Below are 15,260 nucleotides of genomic sequence, written 5' to 3' on the forward strand. Positions count from 1 at the left end.
TTCCTGTCTGAAAAAACTGCAGGGACAAAAATGGAGAAGAGATTGCAGGAGAAAAAGGTGCACTGACATACACAAATTGGTATCCAGCTCAAGGTGAGTCTCCAAGGCCTGACACAATTACTGATGCTATGTTGTGCTTAGAGACAGGACTAGCATGACTGCCCACCAAGAGCACCAACAAGCAGCTGAAAGAGGCAGATGAAGATACGTACATCCAAACAATGGACAGAAGTAGGGAAGTTCTGTGTTTGAATTAGGGAAATGGTGGAAAATGGTGAGGAGGAGGGCAACGCCTTAGGAAGACCAGCAGTCTCAACTTTTCTGGACACTTGAGATCTCTCAGAGACTGAGCCACAAACCACACAACATACTCCCAACTGATATGAGGCCTCATGACACATATAAATAGCAGATGACTGCTTGGTCTGACCCTATGCACTGAACCCTTTAGAGATTTGAGGCCACAGTGAGTGGGAAGGTATAATGGGGTGGTGGTTTAGATTGGGGACATCCTATTGGGGACTGGGAAGAAGGTATGGGATGAGGAATAGTCAGAAGATGGACCAGAGGAAGGATATTGAATGGAATGTAAAAAAAGATAAAAGTAAAAAAGTAAAAATAAAATAAAAACAAAAGATTTTCTAGAAATCAATGAAAATGAAGATACAGCATATCTCTATTTATGAAGAAAAATGCAGTATTAAAAGGAATTTTCATAGCATTGAGTTCCTTCAGAAAGAAATTATAATTATAAATTATTTATGATAATAAAAGCAATTAAAATGTAATCCAGAAATTTCTAGGAAAAAAGATATCAAGCAGACCAAAGTAGAGTAGAAGGCAAGAAATAATAAAAATCATGGCAGAAAACAATTAATTAGCACCATAGAAAACAAAACAAAGAATCAATAAAACAAAGCCCTGGTCTTTGAGAAAATAAACAAGATAAACTTAGCCAAGAGAACCAAGAGTCAGAGTGACAGTATCCAAATAAACAAAACCAGAAATGAAAAGGGAGACATAAAACAATGAAGAAATTCAAAGAATCCATGAAATTGGGAAATGAACAATTTTCTAGACAGAATTTACCATAGCTAAATAAAGATTAGCCCAAATGCTTGAACTACCCTAGATGCCTAGAACAAATGAAACTCAAGACGGATGATCAAAATGTGAATGCTTCACTCCTTCTTTAAAAGGGGAACAAGAATACCCTTGGCAGGGAATAGAGAGGCAAAGATTAAAACAGACACAGAAGGAACACCCATTCAGAGCCTGCCCCACATGTGGCCCATACATATACAGCCACCCAAGTAGACAAGATGGATGAAGCAAAGAAGGGCAGGCTGACAGGAACCGGATGTAGATCGCTCCTGAGAGACACAGCCAGAATACAGCAAATACAGAGGCAAATGCCAGCAGCAAACCACTGAACTGAGAATAGGACCCCCATTGAAGGAATCAGAGAAAGAACTGGAAGAGCTTGAAGGGGCTCAAGACCCCTTATGAACAGCAATGCCAAGCAACCAGAGCTTCCAGGGACTAAGCCACTACCTAAAGACTGTACATGGACTGACCCTGGACTCTGACCCCATAGGTAGCAATGAATATCCTAGTAAGAGCACCAGTGGAAGGGGAAGCCCTGGGTCCTGCTAAGACTGAACCCCCAGTGAACTAGATTGTTAGGGGGAGGGCGGCAATGGGGGGAGGATGGGGAGGGGAACAACCTTAAAGAAGGGGAGGGGGAGGGATTAGGGGGATGTTTGCCCGGAAACCGGGAAAGGGAATAACACTCGAAATGTAAATAAGAAATACTCAAGTTAATAAAAAAAATAAATAAATAAAAAAAGAAAGAAAAGAAAAAAAAGATCAGGTAAATTTTTTAATAGTCCCATAACCCCTAAATAAATAAAAGCAATCATCAAAAATCTCTCAACCTAAAAAGACCCAGGACCATGTGGTTTCAGTGCAGCATTCTAGCAGACATTAAATGATAAATTAATATCAATACCCTTGAAATTTTCATAAAGTATAGACAGAGGGGACACTTTGACATCATATGAAGCCACAGTTACTCTTATATCTCATCCACACAAAGACTCAACAAATAAAAAGAAGTTCAGAGCAATTTCTCTTATAAACATTGATGCAAAAATACTCAATAAAATACTTGTTAGCAGAGTCCAATAACAAGTCAAGAACATCATCCACCATGATCTGGTGAGTGTCATCCCAGGGAAGAAGAGATGGTATAATGTAAGAAAATCTATCAGCTTAATGGGCCATATAAGCTAATTGAGAGAAAAAAATTTACATGTTGATCATATTAGATGTTGAAAAAGTCTTTGACAAATTCCAATATCATTTCTAATTAAACATTCTAGAGAGAACAGAGATACAATGCACATACCTAAACATAAGCAATGCCGTATACAACAAGCCAAAAGCTATCATCAAACTAAATTGAGAGAAACTTAAAACAATTCCACTAAAATTGGGACAGGACAAGGCTGCCCACTCTCTCTCAATCTGTTCAATATAGCACATGATGCTCTAGCAAGAGCATTAAGACAACTAATGGAGTTCAAGGTGATACAAACTGGAAAGCTAAAAGTCAACATATTGCTATTTGCAGAGGATAATCAAGCTCCAAAATTCTATCAGAGAAGTTTGGCAGCTGATAAACATCTTTAGTAAAGTGTCTAGAAACAAAATTAATTCAATGAAATCAGTTGCCCTTCTTTGTACAAATGATAAATGGGCAAAGAAATAGATTGGGTAAAAAATACCCTTTAAAATAGGTGTAAGTAATATAAAACATCTTGTTCTAACTCTAACAAAGCATGTGAAAGATCTACAAGACAAGAACTTCAAGTCCCTGAAGAAGTAATTTGAAAAGTATATCAGAAGATGGAAACATCTCCCATGCTCATGTATATGTAGGATCAACATAGTGGACTCCAGTGAACCAAATAATCCTATTTAAAAATTGGGTACAGAGCTAAACAAAAATTCCCAATGGAAGAATATTGAATGGCTGAGAATCACCTAAATAAATGTTCAATATCCTTAATCATCAGGTAAATGCAAATCAAAACAACCCTGAGATTTTACCACACACCAGTCAGAATGGCAAAGATCAAAAACTCAGGTGACAGCATATGCTGGTGAGGATGTGGTGAAAGAGGAACATTCCTCCATTGTTGGTAGAATTGCAAGCTGGTACAACCAGTCTCACAGTTCCTCAGAAAATTGGACATAGTACATATCTGAGGACCCAGCTCTACCACTCCTGAGTATATACCCAAATGATGCTCCAACATATAACAAGGACACTTGCTCCACTATGTTCATAGCAGCATTATTTATAATAGCCAGAAGCTGGAAAGAACTCAGATGCCTTTCAACAGAGGAATAGATACAGAAAATGTGGTACATTTACACAATGGAAAACTACTCAGCTATTAGAAACAATGACTTCATGAATTTCTTAGGCAAATTAATTTAACTAGAAAATATCATTCTGAGTGAGGTAATCAAATCAGAAAAGAACACACATGGTGTGTACTCTCTGATAAGCAGATATTAGCCCAAAAGCTCATAATACCCATAATACAATCGACAGATCACATGAAGCTCAAGAAAAAGGAAGACCAAAATGTGCATGCCTCGGCCCTTCTTAGAATGAGGAACAAAGTACTCATGGGAGAAAAAAAAGGACAAAAAGTGGAATAAATACTGAAGGAAAGGCCATCCAGAGACTCCCACCTGGAGATCCATTCCTTAGTCCTCTACCAAACATACTCACTATTGCTGATGCCAAGAAATGCTTGCCGACAGCAACCTGATATGGATGACTGCTGAGAGTCTCTGCCATATCCTTACTGATACAGATTAAGATATGTGCAACTAACCCTCTGACTAAGCACAGTGACTCCATTGGAGGAGTTAGAGAAAGGACTGAAGGAGATGAAGGGGTTTTCAATCCTTAGGAAGAACAATAGCAACAAATCAGACACTCCAGAGTTCCCAGGGACTAACCCACCAACCGAAGAGTACACCTGGAGGTACCCATGACTCCAGCTGCATATGTAGAAGAAGATGGCATTGTATGGCATTGGTAGGGGGAGAAGCCCTTGGTCCTCTAAAGGCTCACTTCCACAGGGTAGGGAAATGCCAGGATGTTGAAGTGGGAGTGGGTGCTAGGGAGGGGGAACATCCTCATAGAACCAGGAGGAGGATGCATGGGAGGGGGGGACCTGGAAAAGGGATAACATTTGAAATGTAAATATATAAAATGTCAAATAAAAGAGCTCTTAGACCCTGAAAAATGGGGTACAGAGCTAAACAGAGAATTCTCTATAGAGGAGCACTGAAAGAAATATTCAAAATCCTTAGTCATCAGGGCAACGCAATCAAAACATCTCTGACGTTCCATCTTATTCCCATCAGAATGACTAAGGTCAAACACTCAAGTGGCAGTACATTCTGACTAGGATGTAGGTCAAGGAGAACACGCCTCCATTTCTTGTGGGAAAGGGAACTTCGTACAACCACTTTGGGAATCAGTTTGGAAGTTTCTCGGAAAGCTGACTCAAGACCCAGCTATACTACTTCTGGATACATATCCAAAAGACACTTCAACATTCCATGAAGACATTTAATCACCTATGTTCAGAGCAGTTTTATTCATAATGGGCAGACCTGGAAAAAAATCTAGATATCCTTCAACTACAGAATGGATAAAGAATATGTTGTACATTTATCAAAAACTATTCAGCTATTAAGACCGAAGACATCATAAAATTTTCAGGAAAATGGTTGGACCTTGATAATATCATACTGTGTGAGGTAATCCAGTCCAAAAAGCACATGAATGATATGTACATACGTATAAGAGGTTAGTAGCCATAAAATACAGGATGGCCATGAAACATTCCACACACCCAAATAAACAAAAACAAGAATGAAAAGCATATGTAGGGAAGGAAGTGGGTAGGAGAGGAGCTAAGGAGGTTAATAGGGGCATTCAAGATCATATGTGAAAATGGACAGGACAAATGGCCTGAGTGAAAGAAATCTGTAACTGACAGGAGTAGGTATTTACGGGGAAATCTCAGGATATGAAACCTGGGTTAAGTGTGGATCTCAAGAATCACTATGGCTGGCCTAATTTAGGAATCACAGCACTGAAATTATGAAACATTAAGAAGCCACATCCTGCAGGCAGGTAGAAACCAGTGGAATGTGGATCAATAGGGACAGCAAAACACCCAGAAACCCTTAGACAGAAACTGTGTACTGCCTACAAGAAATGCAGGGATAGCAATAAAAAAGAGACTAAGGGAAAGACCAACCAACAACTGGTCCACCTTGAGACCCATCTCATGGAGAAACACCAACTGAAGACCCTAATAATAATACTCTGTTATGCTTCCAGATAGAGTTCTAAATTGACTGTACTCTGAGAGGCTCCACCTAACAGCTGACTCAGAGAGATGCAGACACTCACAGTGAAACTGGAAGAATAGAAGGAAGGATTATAGGACTATTTGGATAAGAACTCCCTGGGAAGAACAACAGAAAACAACTCAGTTGGACTCTTCTTAGGCTTCTCAGAGACCAGAGACCGAATCACCAAAGAAAAAGCATAAAGGGGGTGGACCTAGCCCTCCCTTCGTATATGTAGCAAATATGCATACTGTCCTACATGTGGGTCCTGAACAACTGGTGTGTGAATTCTCCTAAAAGCTGTTGTGTGACATATGATTTTCCAGTTGTGCTCCATTGTCTGGCCTCACCCAAAATGATGTGTCTAATGTGTCAGCATTGTGTGATATCCAGAGGAATACCACCTGCTTAGAGGAGGAGACAAGGAAGGATTGTGATAGGTGTAGTAAGCAATATGTGAAGTGAATAAATAAAATACAATTAATTAAAATAAATAAATTAAAATTAGTAAAAAATAGTTCCAAGGTTATAAAGACTTCATTCCCAGAATGGTGTCAATTAAATTCTATACTGGAGTGGAATATTCATCTCAGTTGTGAGGAAGTAATTTCTTGAGGCAACAATACCTACTATAGTAAAAAATATAAATTATTCATCTGTATTATTTTAAGAGAAACTACACTGGAACAATTTAGGTTGCTAAAGTGAAGTAAAGGAATGATATATGCATTTCTCTTGCTTAATTTTCTCTTGTAGATTAACTTCCTCAGAACACTAAGGAAAGGGGAGAAAAATCCTCTGAGAGTCTTATCATTCACCTGTCTCATTGGAAATCTCATTCTCTTGGCAAGCAATGCAGTTAAAGCAACAGAAAAGCTTTTCCTCCAGGATGGTTTTCCTAAATCCAGGAATGCAGCTCTCACTGCATACAGACTGAGGCACCTGAAAAATATTTTAATATTAGATACAAAATGCTAATATCCTAATAATTGTCCAAATAAAGAATGTTGTACAAAAGATCATTTATTAATTACATTTCGTATTTAAAAATATAGATATTAGCTATGTTACTCCGTGTTTCCATGTAGCATGACATACAAAGTACATTCTTTTTTAAGCTAGGTCCAAAGACTATAACACAATGTAAAATCTGTAAAGTTTTTATAAAGGTTGAACAAAGAAGTGGTAAGTTAGGTGACTGGGAAAATGTCTAAGACAGTATATTTCCAGACCAATCCTTTCACTGAAATTCCCGGCTACACAAATGAGGACATTTATATTCCTTTGTGTCTCTCTGTCAGCATGGTGTGAATTAATGACATCATAAAAACAAATGTTTGGGCAATTCTGAGAAGTGTTTTCTACATTCCCTTAGCTGAGATTGATGGCATTATCAAAATGAATGCTATCATTTTTGGCATATGAGTGAAAATGGAAATGAAGTTTAGTCAGCAGCATCCATTGGTCTCTTATTCCTGATTTATAGTGAAATCTCCCTAATTTCCTAAAATTGGCATTTTTATTATTGTCTGTCACAATGGACTTCATCCTCAAAGTGTGATGTTAAAAACAAAATCCTTTTTGCTTCACATTAATTTTGCTGCCTACATTTTTAAAACAAATGTGTAAGTAAAAAAGAGACCTGCTCTGATTTTGCTGATTTGTTTGTCAAAGGTCTAAGTAAAATAAACTGAAGACAGACATTTATTGTCTAAATCAGATTAATTAGGGTTTCTCTTATGATAACACAACTTGCCATTACCAAAGTGTAAGTAGAAATTCTCATTTCAATTACACTTCTTCTTCACCAATTATCATCAATGGAATTAAGGACAGGATTCAAAGCCAGACAACTGAGCAGAGTAATTGAAATGTGGAGCATGCAGGAGTTCTGTTTACTGGCTAATCATGCTAATCATGACTTTTTCAGACTTGTTTCTGAAACAACAAAGGACCACTTGCCAACATTCACATTTTAATGGCCCTCCTGTATAAATTCTGTATCAAGACAATGTCTGGCAGTTTTAGTTTTTAAGACATTAGTTTGTAAATATTTTCTCTACTGACAATCTTCTTCACAGTGAGAAAAATTAACTAAGAAAACGGAGGACAATATAAATATTCATAACTGTTCTGTTACAATGATGCAAATAAAATCTTACTAATTTATATCCTGCTTTTAAATGAAAAATGATTGCATAATTTCAAAATATTTGAAAACACATCCACCTGAATAACCAATCAGTAAAGGTCTTAATATGGTTATTTATATGGTTGTATTGATGAGCCCATGTAAACAACCAACAGATATTAGATCCAGAATCATTCATTATTTACACACATTAGAATCTTTTCAATAAAAAACATGCTCACCTCTGTAAATGCCATGGGCCATTGAATCATATACTCAGATAATGACAGTTGTTGGCCCTGGGGAGACCTTGGTGAAAATGTACCCACATTCACAAATTGTAAAAGACCTGTTGGGAAATTCCAAAGGTTGACAATATCATACTCTGGATTTATCTTCCTTTTCCAGTCCAGGGCCACATAGTCACCAACAGAATTTATCACTTGAATATTTTTCAGAAAGGGGTGAAGCTAAAAGATATGTGAAATACTATGAAAAATTACAGTCTTAGAGATGGAACAGAATCACAAAGTTGGAGTTATTTCCTGACTATAATGTATGATGTTAATGCCGTTTTAAATTAATTGTCTATGTGTTGAAGAAAGGACAGCTTAAGACAAAATAAGTATAATTTAGTTTCTTAAATGTCAATTTTATAGAAGGGTCTAATCCAAGCAGTACTAAATGATAAGGAATATACTGTGAATAAGTTTCAACTTCTTTGAATACAGTTATCTTCTATTTTCTGATTTTTTTCACAGCCTGGATGTAGAATGTAAGTTTACCTGTCTTTGGTGAAAATCAAGAATGCATTAGAGAACATAACAGCTAATGGTGTACAGGAATATATGATAGGTTTTTTTGAGAAATAAACAGAAAAAAACCTGGAGTTTCATAATGATATATTACCAACAGAAATCTCATGACTGCTTCTACCAAAAGCAGAATTACTCTATAAAATGAAAACTTTTACATAGTCATGGAAGTACATTGATATCTAGTAACTGAAATATATCCTACTTTATAAATTGTTGAAAGAAAACTGAACTCTACACTAACTAGTTTAGGACATTTTAAAGCATCTGGTATCTTGTTTGTAATGTTAAAATATAATATAAAGAACATTACCTGCCAGGGGAATAACATGTTCCTATCTTTGTTTGTCTGGGGTTGAATTTGGAATTGATTGAGAATCATCTCATGAAGACTGTGGGCAATCACGTACACAGCATTGTACACATTGTAACTCTCTTCAGTCATGATCATTTCAAATACGTTCCCTGGCATCAATTCCAAAGAGGCATTGGGCACACAGTTTTCAAAAATTTTACAATCAGAATGTGAAAATGAGCAGTTGAAATACCAACTCCATAAGACATGAAGAACACTGTCTTCTGGGTACTTAATAGGGGTAGTTTCCTGCATAAATTGTGTGAAGCCACGAATCTCACCATGATGGTGTGAAAATGCAAGAGTTCCATGGAACATATCTACCACATTATGTTCTGGAAACCTTAGACCAACACCTTTTGAATTCATGATCCAAACTTTTCTCAGTAAGTCCTTTCTATCTGCATTTTTTAGTAGAGTTAACATAAAAGCAATATCTGTATCAATTACAATCACATTTGCTGATGATCTCAGAATATATACCCAAACATCAATTGGCATATTACATAGTAATTCCCCTAGTAATGGCACTGTCCTCACAAAAGCAATGCACACTTTATTCTTGTCCAGCTCCTTTTTCAAGTCTGATAGAAACTGAAAACCTCTGTGGTCATCTGGGATGAGCAGTCCCACCCAGGTCCAGTTGAAATGAAGCATCAACAAGGCAATACCACATAATAGTGATGATTCTTTTGGGGCCACTTGGTACAGAGATGAAAACTGCCTTTTATCAGTAAGAAGATCATCAAAAGGTCCAAATGTAAGCTGAAAGGAATATGGGAGTTAAAACAATACAACAAAAATTGTCATTCAAAAATAAAACAGCATAAGTCATAAACAACAGATTAAAGTGATAGAGATGTAATTGCTGAACATTTCTTAATGTCACACCTCAGTTTTGGAGTTCTCTGAGAAAATTGAAGAAAATACTCAAGGTTTTAAACTACCTTGAGTATGGTTCATTTTCTTTATTGTAGTTCAAAGTAAAAAGAAGTGTAAGTATTTTTATCTGTTTCAGTAGTTTTCTCTTATGCTAAGTAATGAAAATCTCTCCCTTTTAGTGTACATTCTACTAAAATCTGAGACTTGGTAGCACATTGCTCACATAAGTATTACTCACCTGTGGAAATTTGTAAAGATTCAGCACTCTCCCAATATTTTCAGATGTCTTCCATGATGTTCCTGTTAGGACACCAGCTAATTTTTTCTCTTCTCTACAGTTGTAATTAGGGATAAAGGTGTTCAAGCCTGTGAGCCAATAGAATACAGTCTTCATAACATCCCTTCCATAAAGTGGTAGATTATAAATCTTAAGTCCCAGAGAGGTGTTTGGTAAAATATGCAAGTTCCAGTTGATCTCATTGATGGCAAATAACATGGCCAAAAGAAGTTGGTAGTTCTGTACATTGATCCTGAATACAAGTATTACAGCATTCATATAGGGAACTCACAAATTTCATCTAAAAATTTAGTGCAATGACTTGTATATTTTGAAAGATTTTGTTTTCAATGAAAACACAATTTTATTTCTGTCAATTAATTATTTGAATTCAAATGGCATGCTCTGATATTTGATGCTGAGGAGATACTGAAATGGTATACTTATTAATTATAGGCTCAGGAGAGTGTTGTTTTTTCTTATACCCAGAAGTGGAAATTTAACTTAATTCTAGCCATGAGAGATGTGTGAATCCTTCTCAAAAATCTACTCTTCTACTCTTCCAGCCTCAAAAAATATGTAAACCAATTTTCTTTATTAAACCCCAAGGTTCCTGAGATTTATTTTTAAAAAAGAACCCAGTTACTGATTTTATTTGGTGGGAAGAGTTGGCTTTTCTACAATTATACATTTATCATACATTGTATGCCTGTATACTATGTGTCAGTGTATCTGCCTCTGGTATATTTAGATTATATCTTTTTGGGAACACATTTCAATGCTTATACAAGTAATGCAGATGTTAACTTCTGCAAGTAATTTTGTTAATCCATTTTCTTCACATTATGTGTCTCTGTTGTCATCCTCATACATGTCAAGGAAGTTGTTCAGAATTTTTTCTGTCTCATTCTCTTATCTCTTTGTAAGAATATTTCCAATATAACTTGGCTTCTGCCATTCCCAGTGTGCAATAACTTCTGTGATTCTCAAATCATGTTCCTTACTATATTGCAACTACTTTTTATGATGTGGTATTCCCTCATTTTTCAATACTGACATTTAGTGAAGAATATGAATTATACACAGGAAGGCAAAATGTATATATAACATGGCAAATAATTATACTTTCAACATTATTGTTTAAAAATTATGTGCAACTATTCTTAATTTTTCTAATTATTCTTTAGTTCAATATCCAAAATTCTAACTCATATGAACATGGTTTTAATAGAGTCATAATACATATAATTTTTATGTATTCTGAAATATCCTTCAGCAAGTAGATTGAGTCATTGAAGCTTATGTGAAAATAAAATAAAAAAAAAACTCAGCATTTCACTGTAAGCATGATCAAACTGGATCTGCCTCTTTAATCTACTACCATTTTCAAAGAAGGCTTGGAGCATTAAATCTGAACCATTCCTCAATGATTTCTTAATATGTTTGCTTATACCCACAGGTAAGTGTAGCTCTTGCACCTTACAACAGAAAATGTTCATTGCATCAGATAACTAAAGAATAATACAAGTGGTCAAAGGAGACCCACTCAATGGGATGCCTGGAACCTCTTGGGTCCAGCCTGTGCTTGGAACTGAACTGAACCAGTCACACAGCTCTCTGTAACCAAATCCCAGTGGGGTGAGAGCTGGACCCTCAGAAGTGTGGACACTCCTGAGAACTCGGAGGAGATTACTCTCGGTTCACATTCACAACCCAAGAGGAAATCGCCTAGTGCCATCTGTGCACCCTGGGCACAGGGAATTAGGAGCAGTCAATGGCAGGACCTTTTGGGTTTTTGCATGAACAGACAGCTGAAAGTTAATCTTCAGGAGTGCCTACACAGCTAAGAGTAGACCTCTCTGTACCCAGATCAGGCTGAAAAGAGTGCTGACACACAGACCTAAAGGAGGGTCAAGCCGCTGTCAGAGACAGAGACAGCAAGATAAGCTAACACCAGAGATAACCTGAGGGTAAGAGGCAAGCACAGGAACCGAAAAAAACAGAAACCAAGACTACTTGACATCATCAGAAACCAGGTCTCCCACCAAAGCAAATACTTGATATTCAAACACAACAAGCTAAAATATAAACAACAAATCTAAAGCAAGATTTAGATTTAAAATCACATTTTATGATGATGATGGAGGACTTTAAGAAGGACATAAATAGCTCCCTTACAGAAATACAGGACAACACAAGTAAACAATTAAGCCCTTAAAGAGGAAACACAAATTTTCTTAAAGAATTACAGGAAAACACAACAAATCAGGGGAAGGAATTGAACAAAATCATCCAGAATTTAAAAATGGAAATAGAAACAATAGAGAAAGCACAAAGGGAGACAACCCCTGGAGATAGGAAACCTAAGGAAGAGATCAGGAGCTTTATGTGCCTGCACATCCAACAGAATACAAGAGATAGAAGAGAGAATGTCAGGAGCAGAAAATATCGACACAACCATCAAAGATAATATACAACACATAAAGCTCCTAGTCCAAGACACCCAGGAAATTCAGGAGAAAATGAGAAGATCAAACCTAAGGATAACAGGTATAGAAGAGATTGAAGATTCATGATTTGAAAAGCCAGTAAATATTTTCAACAAAATTATAGAAGAAAACTTCCCTAACCTAAAGAAAGAGATGCCCATACATATACAAGAAGCATAAAGAACTTGAAATAGATTAGACCAGAAGAGAAATTCCTCCAGTCACATAATGATCAAAACACCAAATGCACAAAAGAAAGAATATTAAAAGCAGTAAGGGAAAAAGGTCAAATGACATATAAAGGCAGATCTATAAGAATGACACCAGACTTCTCACCAGAGACTATGAAAGCCAGAAGATCCTGGACAGATGTCATACAGACCCTAAGAGAACACAAATGCCGGTCCAGCAAAACTCTCAATTAATATAGATGGAGAAAACAGGATATTCCATGACAAAACCAAATTTACACAATTCCTCTCTATAAATCCAGCCCTACAAAGGATAATAGATGGAAAAACTCCAGTACAAGGAGAGAAAATAAGCAAGAAATTAATCTCCTTGCAAGGAAACCAAAAGAAAAGAGACACAAAAACATAATTCCACCTCTAAATACAAAAATAACAGAAAGCAACAATCACTATTCCTTACTATCTCTCAACATCAATGGATTCAATTCCTCAATAAAAAGACATCGATTAACAGAATGGATGCATAAAGAAGACCCCGTATTTTGCTGCATACAGGAAACATACCTTAGAGACAAAGACAGACACTAAGTCAGAATAAAGGGCCGGAAAACAAGTTTCCAAGCAAAAGATCCAAATAAAAAACCTGGAGTAGCCATTCTAATATTGAAAAAAAATTTAAACCAAAAGTCATCGAAAAAGATAAGGAAGGACACTGCCAATTCATGAAAGGAAAAACCCACCACAATGAACTCTCAATCCTAAATATCTGTGCTCCAAATGCAAGGGCACCTACATTCATAAAAGAAGTATTACTAAAGCTCAAAGCACACGTTATAGCTCAAACAATAATAGTAGGAGATCTCAACACCACACTCTCATCAATAGACAGGTCATGGAAACAGAAATTAAACAGAAGCATCGAGAAACTCAGAAGTTATGAACCAAATGGATTTGACAGGTATTTATAGACCATTTCATCCTAAAAATAAGAATATACCTTCTTCTCAGCACCCCATGGTACCTTCTCCAAAATATAATTTATATTGGTCACCAAACAGGCCTCAACAAGTACAGAAAGATAGAAATAATCCCATGCATTCTATCAGATCACAAAGAACGAAGGCTGGTCTTCAATAACACTAACTACACAATGCCCACATATATAAGGAAACTGAACAACACTCTACTCAATGACAACTCGATCAAGGAATAAATCAAGAAAAAAATTAAAGACTTCTTAGAATTTAATGAAAATGACGATACAACATACCCAAACTGATGGGATACAATGAAAGCAGGGCTAAGAAGAAAACTCATAGCTCTGAGTGCCTGCAAAAAGAAACAGGAGAAAGCATATATCAATAGCTTGACAGCACACCTCAAAACTCTAGAACAAAAAGAAACAAATACAACAAAGAGAAATAGAAGGTTGGAATTAATCAAATTCAGGGCTGACATCAACCAAGTAGAAACAAAAAGGACTGTACAAAGAATCAACAAAACCAGGAGCTATTTTTTTTTTTTGAGAACATCAACAAGATAGATAAACCCTTAGCAAGTCTAACCAGAGGTCACAGTGAGTGTATCCTAATTAACAAAATCAGAAATGAGAAGTGAGATATAACCCCGAATCTGAGTAAATTAAAAAAAATCATCAGATCCTACTAAAAAAAGCTTATATTCAACAAGCCTGGAAAATCTGGAGGAAATGGACATTTTTAAAGCCAAATACCAGGTACCAAAGTTAAATCAGGAAAAGATAAACAATCTAAACAACCCCATAACTCCTAAAGAAACAGTAACAGTTGTTAAAAGTCCCAGAACCAAAAAGAGCCCAGGACCAGTTGGGTTTAGTGCAAATTCTATCAGTCCTTTAAAGAAGATATCCTACCAATACTGTCCAAACTATTCAACAAAATAGAAACAGATGGAGCACTACAAAATTTCTTTTATGAAGTCACAATTACTCTTATACCTAAACCACACAAAGACCCAACAAAGAAAGAGAACTTCAGACCAATTTCCCTTATGAATATCGAAGCAAAAATACCCAATAAAAAGCCCTGGGTCCTGCTAAGACTGAACCCCCAGTGAACTAGACTGTTGGGAGGAGGGGCGGCAATGGGGAGGGGTGGGGAGGGGAACACCCATAAGGAAGGGGAGGGGAGGGGGATGTTTGCCGAAACCGGAAAGGGAATAACACTCAAATGTATATAAGAAATATTCAAGTTAATAAAAAAAAAAAAGCACATACTGATTCCATTCTTAAAAAAAAAATACCCAATAAAATACTTGCAAACCGAATCCAAGAACACATCAAAATGATCATCCATTATGATCAAGTAGGCTTCATCCCAGGTATGCAGGGATGGTTCAATATATGGAAATCTATCAACATGATCCACTATATAAAGGAACTCAAAGATAAAAACCACACGATCATTTCGTTAGATGCTGAGAAAGCATTTGACAAAATTCAACACCCCTTCATGATAAAAGTCCTGGAAAGTTCAGGAATACAATGCACATACCTAAACATAGTAAAAACAATATACAACAAACCAGTAGCTAATATTAAACTAAATGGAGAGAAGCTTGAAGCAATCCCACTAAAATCAGGGACTATACAAGGCTGCCTACTCTCTCCCTATTTATTCAATATAGTACTC

The 15,260-nt window shown here is 36.4% G+C and overlaps 1 protein-coding gene across 1 annotated transcript in view; it reads right to left on the reverse strand.

Moving 5' to 3' along the window:
- LOC116902789 (vomeronasal type-2 receptor 116-like) overlaps nt 1-15,260 on the reverse strand; it is a 64,279-nt gene that overhangs the window by 13,612 nt on the left and 35,407 nt on the right. Inside the window, exons 3-6 of the mRNA XM_032905127.1 lie at nt 9,873-10,151; nt 8,711-9,517; nt 7,825-8,052; nt 6,270-6,393 (exon numbers count right to left, since the gene is read on the reverse strand). Coding sequence (XP_032761018.1) covers nt 6,270-6,393; nt 7,825-8,052; nt 8,711-9,517; nt 9,873-10,130 — 1,417 coding nt within the window. The 5' untranslated portion in view covers nt 10,131-10,151. The remainder of the gene's footprint in view (nt 1-6,269; nt 6,394-7,824; nt 8,053-8,710; nt 9,518-9,872; nt 10,152-15,260) is intronic.

Source organism: Rattus rattus, chromosome 6, assembly GCF_011064425.1.
Source record: "Rattus rattus isolate New Zealand chromosome 6, Rrattus_CSIRO_v1, whole genome shotgun sequence".
In the NCBI taxonomy this organism is placed as follows: Eukaryota; Metazoa; Chordata; class Mammalia; order Rodentia; family Muridae; genus Rattus; species Rattus rattus.